This window comes from Pseudophryne corroboree, chromosome 7 (assembly GCF_028390025.1).
Source record: "Pseudophryne corroboree isolate aPseCor3 chromosome 7, aPseCor3.hap2, whole genome shotgun sequence".
In the NCBI taxonomy this organism is placed as follows: Eukaryota; Metazoa; Chordata; class Amphibia; order Anura; family Myobatrachidae; genus Pseudophryne; species Pseudophryne corroboree.
The window spans coordinates 36,481,557-36,502,082 of NC_086450.1; the positions used below are offsets into that span (position 1 = coordinate 36,481,557).

General features: G+C 45.8%; 1 protein-coding gene across 2 annotated transcripts in view; it reads right to left on the bottom strand.

Annotated features, from left to right (window-relative positions):
• Positions 1-19,212, bottom strand: part of EHHADH (enoyl-CoA hydratase and 3-hydroxyacyl CoA dehydrogenase) — a 244,519-nt gene extending 225,307 nt beyond the window's left edge. Inside the window, exons 1-3 of one of the 2 annotated variants that reach the window (XM_063933010.1) lie at positions 19,057-19,212; positions 1,121-1,224; positions 851-1,023 (exon numbers count right to left, since the gene is read on the bottom strand). In XM_063933010.1, the coding sequence (XP_063789080.1) occupies positions 851-1,023; positions 1,121-1,224; positions 19,057-19,166 (387 nt within the window). In that variant the 5' untranslated portion in view covers positions 19,167-19,212. The remainder of the gene's footprint in view (positions 1-850; positions 1,024-1,120; positions 1,225-19,056) is intronic. The other variant, XM_063933009.1, reaches the window with a different exon arrangement.
• Positions 19,213-20,526: the final 1,314 nt, after the last annotated feature.

Sequence of the window (20,526 nt, forward strand, 5' to 3'; positions counted from 1 at the left end):
TACTCACCCGTCTTCTGACTTCTGGCTCTGCAAGGGGGGTGACGGCGCGGCTCCGGGAACGAGCATCTAGGCGTACCTAGCTATCAGACCCTCTGGAGCTAATGGTGTCCAGTAGCCTAAGAAGCAGAGCCTTGGAACTCACAGAAGTAGGTCTGCTTCTCTCCCCACAGTCCCACGATGCAGGGAGCCTATTGCCAGCAGGTCTCCCTGAAAATAAAAAACCTAACATAAGTCTTTTTCAGAGAAACTCAGTAGAGCTCCTCAGAGTGCATCCAGTCCGCCTGGGTACAGAATCTAACTAACTGGAGTCTGTAGGAGGGGCATAGAGGGAGGAGCCAGTTCACACCCATTCAAAGTCTTAGAGTGCCCATGTCTCCTGCAGATCCCGTCTATACCCCATGGTTCTTGAAGCGTCCCCAGCATCCTCTAGGACGTATGAGAAAAAAACATCAACTGGGATGTAGTTGCTTTACCGGCAGTCAGGATCCCGGCGGTCAGGATACAGATGCCGAATCCCGACCGTTTACAATGCCAACAGCCGGAATGCCATCAAACAGGGGCTATTCCCACTCGTGGGTGTCCACAACACCGATTGAGTGGGAATAGAACCTGCAGCGAGGTCAGCGACCCACCGAGCCCGCAAGGGGTTTTGTTGCACTAACACCTCTCCCCTCTCTTCCCCTCCCCCCGCCGGCATTCTAGCGTCCGGGATCCCATGGTCGGGATGTTGACCTCTGGAATCCCGACCACCGGCATAACAGCCCCAACCCCATTAACTGTATGAAACCTTATAATATCACTTCCTGGGAACTGTGATAGGGATAGGACAGAGATGAATAAAAACAATGACCTTTATATCTGCCACCCTGTAGTGACAAGCCAATGCCAGCTCAAGCCCTCCGCCAAGGGCCACGCCTTCAATTGCAGCCACCACTGGCTTCTTGCTGGCTTCAACGATGGCATTTAAATCTTCTAATGAGACAATCTTCAATTCTGGGGAGGAAAATTCCCGGATGTCTGCACCTATCACAGGACAGACACAAGATAAGAGAAAGACAAGCCGTACAGAACGTCACATTATATATCTATATAAAACAAACGTAAACTTTATGACACATACCTGCGCTGAACTTTCCATTGGCTCCAGACAGCACAATGGCCTCCACTGCTGGGTCTTTAATGGCCTCTCCGAACACTTTCACTAGCGCATGACGGACAGAAGAGCTGAGGAGAGGAGACAGGGAATGGCACACAGCCCAAAAGATGATGCTAAACCAGAGTTTCCAAAACGCGGTCCTCAAGGCACCCCAACGGTCCAGGTTTTAGGTATATCCGTGGCTCAGCACAGATGGTTAAATCAAATTGATTGAGGTGCTAATTAAGTCACCTGTGGCCAAGCATGGATACATGTAAAACCTGGACCGTTGTGGTGCCTTGAGGACCACGTTTGGGGACCTCTGTGCTAAACAGTAACCAATGATTATATTTTCAAAGCTATGGTTTTCGAACGTTTAAAATAAAATGCCACCTTCAAAGCCATTATTTGCCCAGGAGTATTTCTGGACAGCCACAATGTCTGTTTTTATTCTGTAGTAGTAATATGGGTCCGTGATCCCAGCCTGGTGCCCCGTCCAGGAGTGTAGTGCTGCCAAACTCGGAGCTAGTGGTGGCGCAGAGCTACTGGCGTTAAAGCCTAGTAGCTCTGCGCTGCTGTGCAAACAAGAAAAAGAGAACCATTGGGGCCATGCTTTCCATCGATGGTGGGAAACAATTTGTATATCCACGATGGTAAAACTAGGGATGGCTATTAACCATAGATGTTCCAAAAATCATCGATGATCTATGCTAGATGTCAAATACTTTTGCCATCAATGCGGCAGAACCAAATGGTCTCCCGCCATCACAGAACCATCCAATTAGGTTTTTTTCCCTAGCAGTGCAGCGATATGGTGCATAGCAACTCCCCCTGACACCCACAAAGCCCCGACCCCTGGTTGTGACTGGCCCGCGGGCCAATCAGTAAAAAGAAAAAGGGACGGTCATCGGTGGTTGAAATCATCAATGGCCTTCCATTGCATCATTTGTTACCATCAATGGCCACCCATAGGTTTGTTATCAATGGTAACCATCGATGGAGAGTACACCGATGACCATCCCTATTTGACATCATAGAAACATAGAATTTGACGGCAGATAAGAACCACTTGGCCCATCTAGTCTGCCCCTTTTTTATTTTATCCTTTAGGCAATCTCAACCCTTTTTTAACCTTAATTCTTTGTAAGGATATTCATATGCCTGTCCCAAGCATGTTTAAATTGCCCTACAGTCTTAGCCTCTACCACCTCTGATGGGAGGCTATTCCACTTATCCACTACCCTTTCTGTGAAGCAATTTTTCCTTAAATTTCCCCTGAACCTCCCCCCCTCCAGTCTCAATGTATGCCCTCGAGTTCTAATACTTCTTTTCCTTTGAAGAATGTTTTCCTCCTGAACTTTGTTAAGACCCTTGATATTTGAAAGTTTCTATCATGTCCCCCCTTTCCCTTCTCTCCTCCAAACTATACATGTTAAGATCTTTTAGCCTTTCCGGGTAAGTTTTGTGATGTAGGTCATGCACCATTTTAGTTGCCCTTCTTTGTACACTCTCTAATGTATTTATATCCTTCTGGAGATATGGTCTCCAGAACTGGACACAGTATTCCAGATGGGGCCGCACCAATGACCTATACAGTGGCATTATCACTTCTTTTTTTCCTGCTACTGATTCCTCGCCTTATGCAACCAAGCATCTGACTTGCCTTTCTCATTGCTTTGTTGCATTGCTTTCCTGCCTTCAAGTCACTTGAAATAGTGACTCCTAAATCCCTTTCCTCCTCAGTAGTTTCCATTATAGTAACCTTGATACTATATTTAGCCTTTGGGTTTTTGAGACCAAAGTGCATGATTTTGCATTTTTTAGCATTAAACTGTAGTTGCCATGTTCTTGACCATTTCTCAAGCCTACCTAGGTCATTAATCATTTGTTTGACCCCTCCCGGTGTGTCTACCCTGTTGCATATCTTTGTATCATCTGCAAAAAGGCATACCTTCCCTTCAATACCATTTGCAATGTCACCAACATAGATATTAAAGAGAATTGGACCAAGTACAGATCCCTGGGGTACTCCACTGGTAACATTTCCCTCCATAGATTGCACTCCATTAACTACGACTGTCTGTTTCCTATCCTGCAACCAGGTTCTTATCCATTTAACTATTTTATAATCCACCCCCACACTTTCAAGTTTATTTAGCAGTCTGCGATGTGGGACAGTGTCAAATGCCTTACTACATCGGTGTGCAACCATTGATGATTTTGAATCATCAAGGGTCGATGGCCATCCCTACTAATTAGTACATCAGTCAATTTGATTTAACCATCTGGACTCAAGTATGGATATCCTTAAAACCTGGACTGCATTAGCGGAGTTGGGGGAAACTCTGCCTTAGTTGATTATTACATACAAATAGTACAATGTAAGTGTGCATATTTGAAAAATAATAAGAATTTACTTACCGATAATTCTATTTCTCATAGTCCGTAGTGGATGCTGGGCACTCCGTAAGGACCATGGGGATTAGCGGCTCCGCAGGAGACTGGGCACAAAAGTAAAAGCTTTAGGACTACCTGGTGTGCACTGGCTCCTCCCCCTATGACCCTCCTCCAAGCCTCAGTTAGGATACTGTGCCCGGACGAGCGTACACAATAAGGAAGGATTTTGAATCCCGGGTAAGACTCATACCAGCCACACCAATCACACCGTACAACCTGTGATCTGAACCCAGTTAACAGCATGATAACAGAGGAGCCTCTGAAAAGATGGCTCACAACAATAATAACCCGGTTTTTGTAACAATAACTATGTACAAGTATTGCAGACAATCCGCACTTGGGATGGGCGCCCAGCATCCACTACGGACTATGAGAAATAGAATTATCGGTAAGTAAATTCTTATTTTCTCTGACGTCCTAGTGGATGCTGGGAACTCCGTAAGGACCATGGGGATTATACCAAAGCTCCCAAACGGGCGGGAGAGTGCGGATGACTCTGCAGCACCGAATGAGAGAACTCCAGGTCCTCCTCAGCCAGGGTATCAAATTTGTAGAATTTAGCAAACGTGTTTGCCCCTGACCAAGTAGCTGCTCGGCAAAGTTGTAACGCCGAGACCCCTCGGGCAGCCGCCCAAGATGAGCCCACCTTCCTTGTGGAATGGGCTTTAACAGATTTAGGCTGTGGCAGGCCTGCCACAGAATGTGCAAGCTGGATTGTACTACAAATTCAACGAGCAATAGTCTGCTTAGAAGCAGGAGCACCCAGCTTATTGGGTGCATACAGGATAAACAGCGAGTCAGATTTCCTGACTCCAGCCGTCCTGGAAACATATTTTCAGGGCCCTGACTACGTCCAGCAACTTGGAGTCCTCCAAGTCCCTAGTAGCCGCAGGCACCACAATAGGCTGGTTCAAGTGAAATGCTGAAACCACCTTAGGGAGAAATTGAGGACGAGTCCTCAATTCTGCCCTGTCCGTATGAAAAATTAGGTAAGGGCTTTTATAGGATAAAGCCGCCAATTCTGAGACACGCCTGGCTGAAGCCAGGGCTAACAACATTACCACTTTCCAAGTGAGATATTTTAAGTCCACAGTGGAGAGTGGTTCAAACCAATGTGATTTTAGGAACCCCAAAACTACATTGAGATCCCAAGGTGCCACTGGAGGCACAAAGGGAGGCTGTATATGCAGTACCCCCTTGACAAACGTCTGAAGCCAGTTCTTTCTGGAAGAAAATCGACAGGGCCGAAATTTGAACCTTAATGGACCCTAATTTTAGGCCCATAGACAGTCCTGTTTGCAGGAAATGTAGGAAACAACCCAGTTGAAATTCCTCTGTAGGGGCCTTCCTGGCCTCGCACCACGCAACATATTTACGCCAAATACGGTGATAATGCTGCACGGTTACATCCTTCCTGGCTTTGATCAGGGTAGGGATGACTTCATCCGGAATGCCTTTTTCCTTCAGAATCCGGCGTTCAACCGCCATGCCGTCAAACGCAGCCGCGGTAAGTCTTGGAACAGACAGGGTCCCTGCTGAAGCAGGTCCTTTCTTAGAGGTAGAGGCCACGGGGTCCTCTGTGAGCATCTCTTGAATTTCCGGGTACCAAGTCCTTCTTGGCCAATCCGGAGCCACGAGTATAGTCCTTACTCCTCTCCTTCTTATGATCCTCAGTACCTTGGGTATGAGAGGCAGAGGAGGGAACACATACACTGACTGGTACACCCACGGTGTTACCAGAGCGTCCACAGCTATTGCCTGAGGGTCCCTTGACCTGGCGCAATACCTGTCCAGTTTTTTGTTGAGGCGGGACGCCATCATGTCCACCTTTGGTTTTTCCCAACGGTTCACAATCATGTGGAAGACTTCTGGGTGAAGTCCCCACTCTGTCATTGCCCTCCTGCTTCTTGTGCCGCCCTGTCTGTTTACGTGGGCGACTGCCGTGATGTTGTCTGACTGGATCAGCACCGGCTGACCTTGAAGCAGAGGTCTTGCTAGGCTTAGAGCATTGTAGATGGCCCTTAGCTCCAGGATATTTATGTGAAGTGATGTCTCCAGGCTTGACCACAAGCCCTGGAAATTTCGTCCCTGTGTGGCTGCTCCCCAGCCTCTCAGGCTGGCATCCGTGGTCACCAGGACCCAGTCCTGAATGCCGAATCTGCGTCCCTCTAGAAGATGAGCACTCTGCAACCACCACAGGAAAGACACCCTTGTCCTTGGTGACAAGATTATCCGCTGATGCATCTGAAGATGCGACCCGGACCATTTGTCTAGCAGATCCCACTGGAAGGTTCTTGCGTGGAATCTGCCGAATGGGATTGCTTCGTAAGAAGCCACCATCTTTCCCAGGACCCTTGTGCATTGATGCACTGAGACTTGGCCTGGTTTTAGGAGATTTCTGACTAGTTCGGATAACTCCCTGGCTTTCTCCTCCAGGAGAAACACCTTTTTCTGGACTGTGTCCAGGATCATCCCTAGGAATAGGAGTCGGGTAGTCGGGATCAGCTGAGATTTTGGAATATTGAGAATCCAACCGTGCTGGCGCAGCACTATCTGAGATAGTGCTACCCCAACTTCCAACTGTTCCCTGGATCTTGCCCTTATCAGGAGATCGTCCAAGTAAGGGATAACTAAAACTCCCTTCCTTCGAAGGAGTATCATCATTTCGGCCATTACCTTGGTAAAGACCCGGGGTGCCGTGGACAATCCAAACGGCAGCGTCTGAAACTGATAGTGACAGTTCTGTACCACAAACCTGAGGTACCCTTGGTGAGAAGGGCAAATTGGGACATGTAGGTAAGCATCTTTGATGTCCAGAGACACCATATAGTCCCCGTCTTCCAGGTTTGCAATCACTGCTCTGAGTGACTCCATCTTGAATTTGAACCTTTGTATGTAAGTGTTCAAGGATTTTAGGTTTAAAATTGGTCTCACCGAGCCGTCCGGCTTCGGTACCACAAATAGTGTGGAATAGTACCCCTTTCCCTGTTGTAGGAGGGGTACCTTGATTATCACCTGCTGGGAATACAGCTTGTGAATGGCTTCCATTACTGCCTCCCTGTCTGAGGGAGACGTCGGTAAAGCAGACTTTAGAAAACGGCGAGGGGGAGACGTCTCGAATTCCAATTTGTACCCCTGAGATACCACTTGAAGGATCCAGGGGTCCACTTGCGAGTGGGCCCACTGCGCACTGAACTTCTTGAGACGGGCCCCCACCGTGCCTGAGTCCGCTTGTAAAGCCCCAGCGTCATGCTGAGGACTTTGCGGAGGCGGGAGAGGGCTTTTGTTCCTGGGAACTGGCTGTTTGTTGCAGCCTTTTTCCTCTCCCTCTGCCACGGGGCAGAAATGAGGCGCCTTTTGCCCGCTTGCCCTTATGGGGCCGAAAGGACTGCGCCTGATAATACGGCGTCTTCTTAGGTTGAGAAGCTACCTGGGGTAAAAATGTGGATTTTCCAGCAGTTGCCGTGGCTACCAGGTCTGATAGACCTACCCCAAATAACTCCTCCCCCTTATAAGGCAATACTTCCATGTGCCTTTTAGAATCCGCATCACCTGACCACTGCCGCGTCCATAAACCTCTTCTAGCAGAAATGGACAGCGCGCTAACTCTTGATGCCAGTCGGCAAATATCCCTCTGTGCATCACGCATATATAGAAATGCATCCTTCAAATGCTCTATAGTCAGTAATATACTGTCCCTATCTAGGGTATCAATATTTTCAGTCAGGGAATCCGACCACGCCAGGCCCGCACTGCACATCCAGGCTGAGGCGATTGCTGGTCGCAGTATAACACCCGTGTGAGAGTATATACATTTTAGGATATTCTCCAGCTTTCTATCGGCAGGTTCCTTTAGGGCGGCCGTATCAGGAGAGGGTAGTGCTACCTGTTTTGACAAACGTGTGAGCGCTTTATCCACCCTAGGGGGTGTTTCCCAACGTGCCCTATCCTCTGGCGGGAAAGGGTACGATGCCAATAACCTTTTAGGAATTATCAGTTTTTTATCGGGGGAAACCCACGCCTCATCACACACTTCATTTAATTCCTCGGATACAGGAAAAACTACAGGCAGTTTTTTCTCACCAAACATAATACCCTTTTTAGTGGTACTTGTATTATCAGAGATATGCAATACATTTTTAATTGCTTCAATCATGTAACGTGTGGCCCTAGTGGAAGTCACGTTTGTCTCATCATCGTCGACACTGGAGTCAGTATCCGTGTCTGTGTCTGCCATTTGAGGTAACGGGCGTTTTAAAGCCCCTGATGGCGTTTGAGACCCTTGGACAGGCACAAGCTGAGTAGCCGGCTGTCTCATGTCGTCAACTGTCTGTCGTAACGAGCTGACACTGTCACGGAATTCCTTCCATAAGCTCATCCACTCAGGTGTCGACTCCCCAGGGGGTGACAACTGTATAATAGGCAATTGCTCCGCCTCCATCTCATTTTCCTCCTAAACATGTCGACACAATCGTACCGACACACCGCACACACAGGGAATGCTCTGATAGAGGACAGGACCCCACTAGCCATTTGGGGAGACAGAGGGAGAGTATGCCAGCACACACCAGAGCGCTATATATAAACAGGAATACCACTATAAAATGTGCTTTTCCTTTATAGCTGCTGTTAGTATCAAAACTGCGCCAAATTAGTGCCCCCCCTCTCTTTTTTACCCTTTTCTGTAGTGCAGGACTGCAGGGGAGAGTCAGGGAGACGTCCTTCCAGCGGAGCTGTGATGGAAAATGGCGCCTGTGTGCTGAGGAGATAGGCTCCGCCCCCTTCTCGGCGGCCTTTTCTCCCGCTTTTTTGTAAGTTCTGGAAGGGTTAAAATACATCCATATAGCCCTGGGGGTTATATGTGGTGTATTTATGCCAGCCAAGGTGTTTTACATTGCTGCTCAGGGCGCCCCCCCCTAGCGCCCTGCACACTCAGTGACCGGAGTGTGAAGTGTGCCTGAGTAACAATGGCGCACAGCTGCAGTGCTGTGCGCTACCTTGTTGAAGACTGATGTCTTCTGCCGCCGATTTTTCCGGACCTCTTCTTGTTTCTGGCTCTGTAAGGGGGCCGGCGGCGCGGCTCTGGGACCGAGCTCCGAGGCTGGGCCTGTGTTCGGTCCCTCTGGAGCTAATGGTGTCCAGTAACCTAAGAAGCCCAATCCACTCTGCACGCAGGTGAGTTCGCTTCTTCTCCCCTTAGTCCCTCGATGCAGTGAGCCTGTTGCCAGCAGGTCTCACTGAAAATAAAAAACCTAAAACTAAAACTTTCACTAAGAAGCTCAGGAGAGCCCCTAGTGTGCACCCTTCTCGGCCGGGCACAAAAATCTAACTGAGGCTTGGAGGAGGGTCATAGGGGGAGGAGCCAGTGCACACCAGGTAGTCCTAAAGCTTTTACTTTTGTGCCCAGTCTCCTACGGAGCTGCTAATCCCCATGGTCCTTACGGAGTTCCCAGCATCCACTAGGACGTCAGAGAAAACAATGCAATCATATGACAATATTATGTACTGCGCCCGTCACAATGTTGGGAGTCGGGAAGCCATGCAAATATATTGGTGCACTTGCCCAGCAGCAGGATCACCCCTCTAATATGCGTAGCTGAATCATTGTGTGGAGAAAGATCTCAAAGGGAGAAAATCTCTAAGGGATTCGTCTGGCACTTATACTGGACTTCTTTTGTGATCAATTTGCTTGAACTATGAAGTAACCTCATATCTCATTGTTCTCTTACCAGGTATGTCTAGTGGAACAACAATACCCAGCAAGCTGTACCGAGTCTGCTAATTATCACATAGGAATATCCTGAATGCTTAGCCATAGGTATGTCTAGTGGAACAACAATACCCAGCAAGCTGTACCGAGTCTGCTAATTATCACATAGGAATATCCTGAATGCTTAGCCATAGGTATGTCTAGTCACTAGTGTATTAAATATTAGCAGATTTATCCAAGTTTTATTTGTAGTTATTTGGGGAATGTGTAATGGTTTCATCCCTACACATTATTTGTTTGTTTAAGTTTTATTGCCCCAAATGGGTGATGGGCTAGGGGAGGGTCCAATCAATCAATGTGCTTACATACACATGTTTGGGCTTTATATTGGTGTGTAGTTTAGCTGATTTTAGCGTAGCTGAATCATTGTGTGGAGAAAGATCTCAAAGGGAGAAAATCTCTAAGGGATTCGTCTGGCACTTATACTGGACTTCTTTTGTGATCAATTTGCTTGAACTATGAAGTAACCTCATATCTCATTGTTCTCTTACCAGGTATGTCTAGTGGAACAACAATACCCAGCAAGCTGTACCGAGTCTGCTAATTATCACATAGGAATATCCTGAATGCTTAGCCATAGGTATGTCTAGTGGAACAACAATACCCAGCAAGCTGTACCGAGTCTGCTAATTATCACATAGGAATATCCTGAATGCTTAGCCATAGGTATGTCTAGTCACTAGTGTATTAAATATTAGCAGATTTATCCAAGTTTTATTTGTAGTTATTTGGGGAATGTGTAATGGTTTCATCCCTACACATTATTTGTTTGTTTAAGTTTTATTGCCCCAAATGGGTGATGGGCTAGGGGAGGGTCCAATCAATCAATGTGCTTACATACACATGTTTGGGCTTTATATTGGTGTGTAGTTTAGCTGATTTTAGCGTAGCTGAATCATTGTGTGGAGAAAGATCTCAAAGGGAGAAAATCTCTAAGGGATTCGTCTGGCACTTATACTGGACTTCTTTTGTGATCAATTTGCTTGAACTATGAAGTAACCTCATATCTCATTGTTCTCTTACCAGGTATGTCTAGTGGAACAACAATACCCAGCAAGCTGTACCGAGTCTGCTAATTATCACATAGGAATATCCTGAATGCTTAGCCATAGGTATGTCTAGTGGAACAACAATACCCAGCAAGCTGTACCGAGTCTGCTAATTATCACATAGGAATATCCTGAATGCTTAGCCATAGGTATGTCTAGTCACTAGTGTATTAAATATTAGCAGATTTATCCAAGTTTTATTTGTAGTTATTTGGGGAATGTGTAATGGTTTCATCCCTACACATTATTTGTTTGTTTAAGTTTTATTGCCCCAAATGGGTGATGGGCTAGGGGAGGGTCCAATCAATCAATGTGCTTACATACACATGTTTGGGCTTTATATTGGTGTGTAGTTTAGCTGATTTTAGCGTAGCTGAATCATTGTGTGGAGAAAGATCTCAAAGGGAGAAAATCTCTAAGGGATTCGTCTGGCACTTATACTGGACTTCTTTTGTGATCAATTTGCTTGAACTATGAAGTAACCTCATATCTCATTGTTCTCTTACCAGGTATGTCTAGTGGAACAACAATACCCAGCAAGCTGTACCGAGTCTGCTAATTATCACATAGGAATATCCTGAATGCTTAGCCATAGGTATGTCTAGTGGAACAACAATACCCAGCAAGCTGTACCGAGTCTGCTAATTATCACATAGGAATATCCTGAATGCTTAGCCATAGGTATGTCTAGTCACTAGTGTATTAAATATTAGCAGATTTATCCAAGTTTTATTTGTAGTTATTTGGGGAATGTGTAATGGTTTCATCCCTACACATTATTTGTTTGTTTAAGTTTTATTGCCCCAAATGGGTGATGGGCTAGGGGAGGGTCCAATCAATCAATGTGCTTACATACACATGTTTGGGCTTTATATTGGTGTGTAGTTTAGCTGATTTTAGCGTAGCTGAATCATTGTGTGGAGAAAGATCTCAAAGGGAGAAAATCTCTAAGGGATTCGTCTGGCACTTATACTGGACTTCTTTTGTGATCAATTTGCTTGAACTATGAAGTAACCTCATATCTCATTGTTCTCTTACCAGGTATGTCTAGTGGAACAACAATACCCAGCAAGCTGTACCGAGTCTGCTAATTATCACATAGGAATATCCTGAATGCTTAGCCATAGGTATGTCTAGTGGAACAACAATACCCAGCAAGCTGTACCGAGTCTGCTAATTATCACATAGGAATATCCTGAATGCTTAGCCATAGGTATGTCTAGTCACTAGTGTATTAAATATTAGCAGATTTATCCAAGTTTTATTTGTAGTTATTTGGGGAATGTGTAATGGTTTCATCCCTACACATTATTTGTTTGTTTAAGTTTTATTGCCCCAAATGGGTGATGGGCTAGGGGAGGGTCCAATCAATCAATGTGCTTACATACACATGTTTGGGCTTTATATTGGTGTGTAGTTTAGCTGATTTTAGCGTAGCTGAATCATTGTGTGGAGAAAGATCTCAAAGGGAGAAAATCTCTAAGGGATTCGTCTGGCACTTATACTGGACTTCTTTTGTGATCAATTTGCTTGAACTATGAAGTAACCTCATATCTCATTGTTCTCTTACCAGGTATGTCTAGTGGAACAACAATACCCAGCAAGCTGTACCGAGTCTGCTAATTATCACATAGGAATATCCTGAATGCTTAGCCATAGGTATGTCTAGTGGAACAACAATACCCAGCAAGCTGTACCGAGTCTGCTAATTATCACATAGGAATATCCTGAATGCTTAGCCATAGGTATGTCTAGTCACTAGTGTATTAAATATTAGCAGATTTATCCAAGTTTTATTTGTAGTTATTTGGGGAATGTGTAATGGTTTCATCCCTACACATTATTTGTTTGTTTAAGTTTTATTGCCCCAAATGGGTGATGGGCTAGGGGAGGGTCCAATCAATCAATGTGCTTACATACACATGTTTGGGCTTTATATTGGTGTGTAGTTTAGCTGATTTTAGCGTAGCTGAATCATTGTGTGGAGAAAGATCTCAAAGGGAGAAAATCTCTAAGGGATTCGTCTGGCACTTATACTGGACTTCTTTTGTGATCAATTTGCTTGAACTATGAAGTAACCTCATATCTCATTGTTCTCTTACCAGGTATGTCTAGTGGAACAACAATACCCAGCAAGCTGTACCGAGTCTGCTAATTATCACATAGGAATATCCTGAATGCTTAGCCATAGGTATGTCTAGTGGAACAACAATACCCAGCAAGCTGTACCGAGTCTGCTAATTATCACATAGGAATATCCTGAATGCTTAGCCATAGGTATGTCTAGTCACTAGTGTATTAAATATTAGCAGATTTATCCAAGTTTTATTTGTAGTTATTTGGGGAATGTGTAATGGTTTCATCCCTACACATTATTTGTTTGTTTAAGTTTTATTGCCCCAAATGGGTGATGGGCTAGGGGAGGGTCCAATCAATCAATGTGCTTACATACACATGTTTGGGCTTTATATTGGTGTGTAGTTTAGCTGATTTTAGCGTAGCTGAATCATTGTGTGGAGAAAGATCTCAAAGGGAGAAAATCTCTAAGGGATTCGTCTGGCACTTATACTGGACTTCTTTTGTGATCAATTTGCTTGAACTATGAAGTAACCTCATATCTCATTGTTCTCTTACCAGGTATGTCTAGTGGAACAACAATACCCAGCAAGCTGTACCGAGTCTGCTAATTATCACATAGGAATATCCTGAATGCTTAGCCATAGGTATGTCTAGTGGAACAACAATACCCAGCAAGCTGTACCGAGTCTGCTAATTATCACATAGGAATATCCTGAATGCTTAGCCATAGGTATGTCTAGTCACTAGTGTATTAAATATTAGCAGATTTATCCAAGTTTTATTTGTAGTTATTTGGGGAATGTGTAATGGTTTCATCCCTACACATTATTTGTTTGTTTAAGTTTTATTGCCCCAAATGGGTGATGGGCTAGGGGAGGGTCCAATCAATCAATGTGCTTACATACACATGTTTGGGCTTTATATTGGTGTGTAGTTTAGCTGATTTTAGCGTAGCTGAATCATTGTGTGGAGAAAGATCTCAAAGGGAGAAAATCTCTAAGGGATTCGTCTGGCACTTATACTGGACTTCTTTTGTGATCAATTTGCTTGAACTATGAAGTAACCTCATATCTCATTGTTCTCTTACCAGGTATGTCTAGTGGAACAACAATACCCAGCAAGCTGTACCGAGTCTGCTAATTATCACATAGGAATATCCTGAATGCTTAGCCATAGGTATGTCTAGTGGAACAACAATACCCAGCAAGCTGTACCGAGTCTGCTAATTATCACATAGGAATATCCTGAATGCTTAGCCATAGGTATGTCTAGTCACTAGTGTATTAAATATTAGCAGATTTATCCAAGTTTTATTTGTAGTTATTTGGGGAATGTGTAATGGTTTCATCCCTACACATTATTTGTTTGTTTAAGTTTTATTGCCCCAAATGGGTGATGGGCTAGGGGAGGGTCCAATCAATCAATGTGCTTACATACACATGTTTGGGCTTTATATTGGTGTGTAGTTTAGCTGATTTTAGCGTAGCTGAATCATTGTGTGGAGAAAGATCTCAAAGGGAGAAAATCTCTAAGGGATTCGTCTGGCACTTATACTGGACTTCTTTTGTGATCAATTTGCTTGAACTATGAAGTAACCTCATATCTCATTGTTCTCTTACCAGGTATGTCTAGTGGAACAACAATACCCAGCAAGCTGTACCGAGTCTGCTAATTATCACATAGGAATATCCTGAATGCTTAGCCATAGGTATGTCTAGTGGAACAACAATACCCAGCAAGCTGTACCGAGTCTGCTAATTATCACATAGGAATATCCTGAATGCTTAGCCATAGGTATGTCTAGTCACTAGTGTATTAAATATTAGCAGATTTATCCAAGTTTTATTTGTAGTTATTTGGGGAATGTGTAATGGTTTCATCCCTACACATTATTTGTTTGTTTAAGTTTTATTGCCCCAAATGGGTGATGGGCTAGGGGAGGGTCCAATCAATCAATGTGCTTACATACACATGTTTGGGCTTTATATTGGTGTGTAGTTTAGCTGATTTTAGCGTAGCTGAATCATTGTGTGGAGAAAGATCTCAAAGGGAGAAAATCTCTAAGGGATTCGTCTGGCACTTATACTGGACTTTAACTGGACGGAAACTGCATGGAAACTCCAAACAAAAGCAAATCAACACAATCCACCAAACCTTGGACTGCAGCTACAAATGTATGTACACACCTATTATTCTCCAAACCTCACTTACCCGGACACTAAACATTCACTTTCTGCAAAAAACCTGCAATACAACTTTTACTCTGACCCTGCAAATACCTGGAAAACAAATGTTTAATTGAGAAGCATATTTGATGAAATAACACTGACTTGTGGTTTGCCAACACTGTATAATTTTCCATCTAACATCAACAAATATTTGATTTACTGGTAATCTGTAGATATTAACATCATTTTAATTACTTGCAAATCGTATTTCTTTCTGCAAACTTCACTGCTCTCTCATACAGCCACCACTCCTCCCCCTATTCTCATTACACTACCAGTTTACACACCATCCACACTATGGCCAGGCTGGCAACCCCCCTTACTCATTGTCCTTCTATTCCTTTATTCTGTCCCCTGTTACCACCTCTATCCCTCTCTCACAGTCTCCTACATCTCATCCTCCCTCCTCTCCTCTGTCTGCCTCCCTACCCCTCTTCTGTTTCCCCATTGCAATTCACTTCTGCCCCTTCACACCACTTATACCCCACCGCTCAACCCTACTCTTTCCCTCCTCTGCCTGTCTCCTCACCTCTCCTCCACCAGGATCAAACTGCACTCCCTCCCTGTTTCACGCATGCAGTCTCCCTTCCTAGCCAAGGCCCCAGCACCATCATCACACCCTCTTTATCTTCTCCTTCCAAATTACTCCTACCTCAACGCTACAGCAATCCTGATAATCTCATTCACATCTCTCCCACAAACTCATACCCCCTATCTTGTGCACTCTGGAATGCCCGATCTATTTGCAACAAACTGACCCCCACTCATGACCTTTTCATTTCCAACTCCCTGCACCTCCTGGCCATTACAGAAACCTGGATTACTCCTCATGACACCACTTCTCCTGCTGCTCTCTCTGCTGGGGGCCTCACATTCTCACACACACCACGACCCGGGGGTCGCCATGGGGGTGGTGTTGGGATCCTTTTACCCTCAAGCTACACATACCAACTTATACCTCCAGAACCTTCTCTTACATTCTCTACATTTGAGGTCCATGCATTACGCCTCTACCAACCAACTAATCTTCGAGTTGCTGTAATTTACCGTCCACCTGGCATTTCCTCCAAATTCCTTGACAACTTTGCTTCCTGGCTACCTCACTTCCTCTCTTCTGACATTCCCTCCATTATTCTAGGTGATTTCAACATCCCTATCGATAACCCCACAAAATCACCTGCCTCTAAACTCCTTAACCTCACCTCTTCACTTGGTCTCTCCCAGTGGACCACCTCACCCTCCCATGTGAACGGGAGCTCACTGGATCTGGTTTTCACTCACCGCTGTGATATTTCTGATTTCTCCAATTCCCCTTTTCCCCTCTCTGACCACCATTTGCTCTCTTTCAACTTATCTATCTCTGCTTCCCCATCTCTCCCTCCTAAGGCTACCATCACGAAGCGTAACATTGAGGCTATTGACACCTCATCCCTGTCCTCCCTGTTTGACTCCCTTCTCTCTCCTCTTCTCTCTCTCACATGCCTTGAACAAGCCACATCCCTATACAATGCATCTCTTACTTCTGCCCTTGACTCTGTTGCTCCGCCAACCACTATTCACCCTCGCAGATCAACACCTCAACCCTGGCACACCAAATGCACCAGATACCTACAAAAATGCTCACGTACTGCCGAGCGACAGTGGAGGAAATCACGCTCTAAAGCAGACTTCCTCCATTTCAAATTCATGCTCTCATCCTTCAGTACTGCCCTTTCCCTTGCTAAACAATCATACTTCAAAATCCTCATTTCTACACAGTCTTCCAACCCCCGGCGCCTCTTTGCCACTGTTAACTCCCTCCTCTGCCCACCACCACCTCCTCTCCCTTCCTCATTGTCTGCTCTTGACTTTGCCACTTATTTCACATCCAAGATTGACTCCATACGTCAGGATATCACTTCCCACCAGACCAGCAACCAGCCACCACCCATCCCTTGCCACCCCTCCCCTTCCCTCTTACCAACTCTGACATCTTTCTCCGATGTATCTGGCGAGGAAGTCATGGCCCTCATCCATTCCTCCCCCCCCACAACCTCCCCGCTCGACCCTATCCCCTCCCACCTCCTCCGTTACCTCTCCCCTTCTGCCTGTTCCCATCTTGCCCACCTTCTCAATCTCTCCCTTTCATCAGGCACTGTCCCCTCTGCCTTCAAGCATGCTCTTGTCTCCCCTATTCTTAAAAAACCTACCCTTGATCCTAACACTCTCTCCAACTATCGACCCATCTCTCTCCTCCCCTTTGCCTCCAAACTTCTTGAGCGTATTGTCTATAATCGCCTCACTGCCTTTCTTTCCTCTCACTCACTGCTTGACCCATTCCAGTCTGGTTTCCGTTCTCTCCACTCCACTGAAACTGCCCTCACAAAAGTCTGCAATGACCTCCATGCAGCCAAATCTAAGGGCCACTACTCTCTGCTTATTCTTCTTGACCTCTCTGCTGCTTTTGACACTGTGGACCATCCTCTCCTTCTGCAAATCCTTCACTCTCTTGGTCTGCGTGATACTGCCTTCTCCTGGCTGTCCTCCTACCTCTCTGATCGTTCCTTCTCTGTCTCCTCTCATGATGCTACCTCCCCCCCACTTCCACTAACTGTTGGTGTCCCCCAAGGCTCTGTTCTTGGTCCTCTCCTTTTCTCTCTCTATACGTCCTCTTTAGGTGAACTCATTAGTTCTTTTAACTTCCAATATCACCTCTATGCTGATGACACTCAAATCTACCTCTCCTCCCCTGATCTCTCCACGGCTCTCCTCACTCGTACCTCAAACTGTCTTTCTGCTATCTCTTCCTGGATGTCTCAGCGCTTTCTTAAACTCAACATGTCTAAGACTGAGCTGATCATCTTCCCACCCTCCCGCACAGCCTCACCTCCCACAATCTCATTATCCATTGATGGCACAACTATCTCCCCTAGCCCCCAAGTACGCTGTCTTGGCGTAATCCTTGACTCCTCCCTCTCCTTCATACCACACATTCAGCACCTCTCACAAACCTGTCATTTTCATCTCAAAAACATTTCTAGAATCAGACCTTTTCTCACACAGGATGCCACTAAGATCATTATTCACTCACTGATTATTTCCAGACTGGACTACTGTAATCTCCTCTTAACTGGCCTCCCTGACAATCACCTCTCTCCACTCCAATCTATCCTCAATGCTGCTGCCCGGCTCATCTTCCTCACCAAACGCACTACGTCTACCTCCCCCCTCCTACAGGCCCTCCACTGGCTTCCCTTCCCTTTCAGAATCCAATTCAAACTTCTCACACTCACTTACAAAGCACTCACCCACTCCTCTCCCATCTACATCTCTGACCTTATCTCCCTTTACTCTCCCACCCGTCCTCTTCGCTCTGCTAATGCACGCCGTCTCTCCTGTCTTCTGATTACTTCCTCCCACTCCTATCTCCAAGATTTTTCACGTGCTGCTCCATTTCTCTGGAATTCTTTACCTCTCCCCCTCAGACTCTCCACCTCTCTACAAAACTTCAAACGGGCTCTTAAGACCCATTTCTTTACCAAACGTAGCCAAATCTCAACATAACCCTCTGTTCCACGCTCTCTATGTACCCCATCTGTGTCATCCCTGTCTGTCTACCCCTCCCCTTAGAATGTAAGCTCTCACGAGTAGGGCCCTCTTCCCTCATGTGCTTATACTTTTCTTACTTTAATAATCCTCAACCGCCCAGATCCCACAGTTTTTTGACCACCTGGAACTTATCTCTATGTTTACTGGTGTAGTTATGCTTAGCTGCCCTGTACTTGTCCTATATTGTATTCAACTGTAAGTCACTGTTTTCCTATTCTTTATGTGCATTTGTACTCTGTAATCGGGCGCTGCGGAACCCTTGTGGCGCCATATAAATAAAGGATAATAAAAATAATAATAATAATAATATTTTGTTAACTGATATGGATCCTTACTAATAAATGGGAACAACACAAACCACATAAGCTTACATGACATTGCCAATAATGTGATAATTAACCAGCAGCTCATCAGCTACAGCAGAGCTAAGACCTTCTGGCACTCCATTTGCTTTAGAACTACACATCCCAGCATGCCCCGCCACAGTTTAAGCATTCCTTAACATTAAAACTGTGGCAAGGCATGCTGGGAGATGTAGTTCCACATCAGCTGGAGTGCTACCTGTTGCCTATCCCTTAGCTATAGCAAGGTAAGGGCAACTTGTACTACTGTAGCCATCCAGCTGCTGCTGAACTGCAAGTACCAGCATGCCCTGGTTGCAACTGACACCAGCTGATCAGCTACACGCTAGGTGGGCTGCAGGCTCCCTGTGCACCGATGCATGACGGGAGTTGTAGTACTGCCAGTTACCTCAGAGCATTGACGGTGGGGTGGTCGATGGTAATCACGGCTACTGTGCCGGACAGACGTCGTGTGGCTGCCATATCCTCACTGTGATTAGCCTCAGGCACAAAGTCCATGAGCTGAAAACAAGGTGAAAAGGCAACAGCCTCCCTTACACTAAGCCAATCACAGTAAGCCTGCTCTGATAGCTGGCCAATCAGCAGCTCAGCGGGCGTGGGTCTTTGATGACTGACAGTTGGACAGCCAATGGGTATCCACACAATTTATTGGAGGCAGAAGTTTGTGTGTAACTATTATACATTATATAATGCAGTTCAGTTTCAGTTGTATCATCAACCTGTAACCTTGCAACTGGTGTTGAACTACAGGTATAAGCGTGCCAGGCCAGCCTGTTAATCACAAGGCATGCTGTGATTTCTAGTTCCACAGCAACAGATGACGCACCATTGATTGGCCAAGCCTGACTGTATCTGCAAGAAGCAGAGGCCTATATATCTCATAGCAATTATGTGAATTATATACTGCACAGTCAAAGAGATTCCTGAGAGTGATAACTTTATCACTTTGCCCTATGTAAAATGAATGACAATTATAATATTTTCTCTAACGTCCTAAGTGGATGCTGGGGACTCCGTAAGGACCATGGGGAATAGCGGCTCCGCAGGAGACTGGGCACAAAAGTAAAGCTTTAGAACTACCTGGTGTGCACTGGCTCCTCCCCCTATGACCCTCCTCCAAGCCTCAGTTAGATTTTTGTGCCCGAACGAGAAGGGTGCACACTAGGTGGCTCTCCTGAGCTGCTTAGTGAAAAGTTTAGTTTTAGGTTTTTTATGTTCAGTGAGACCTGCTGGCAACAGGCTCACTGCATCGAGGGACTAAGGGGAGAAGAAGCGAACTCACCTGCGTGCAGAGTGGATTGGGCTTCTTAGGCTACTGGACATTAGCTCCAGAGGGACCGATCACAGGCCCAGCCATGGATAGGTCCCAGAGCCGCGCCGCCGGCCCCCTTACAGAGCCAGAAAACAGAAGAGGTCCGGAAAATCGGCGGCAGAAGACGTCCTGTCTTTAACAAGGTAGCGCACAGCACTGCAGCTGTGCGCCATTGCTCTCAGCACACTTCACACTCCGGTCACTGAGGGTGCAGGGCGCTGGGGGGGGGCGCCCTGAGACGCAATAAAAACACCTTGGATGGCAAAAAAAATGCATCACATATAGCTCCTGGGCTATATGGATGAATTTAACCCCTGCCAAAATACACAGAAAAACGGGAGATAAGGCCGCCGAGAAGGGGGCGGAGCCTATCTCCTCAGCACACTGGCGCCATTTTCCCTCACAGCTCCGTTGGAGGGAAGCTCCCTGGCTCTCCCCTGCAGTCACTACACTACAGAAAGGGTTAAAAAAGAGAGGGGGCACTAATTCCGCGCAGTATTAAAAATACAGAAGCTATAAGGGGAAAAACACTTATATAAGGTTATC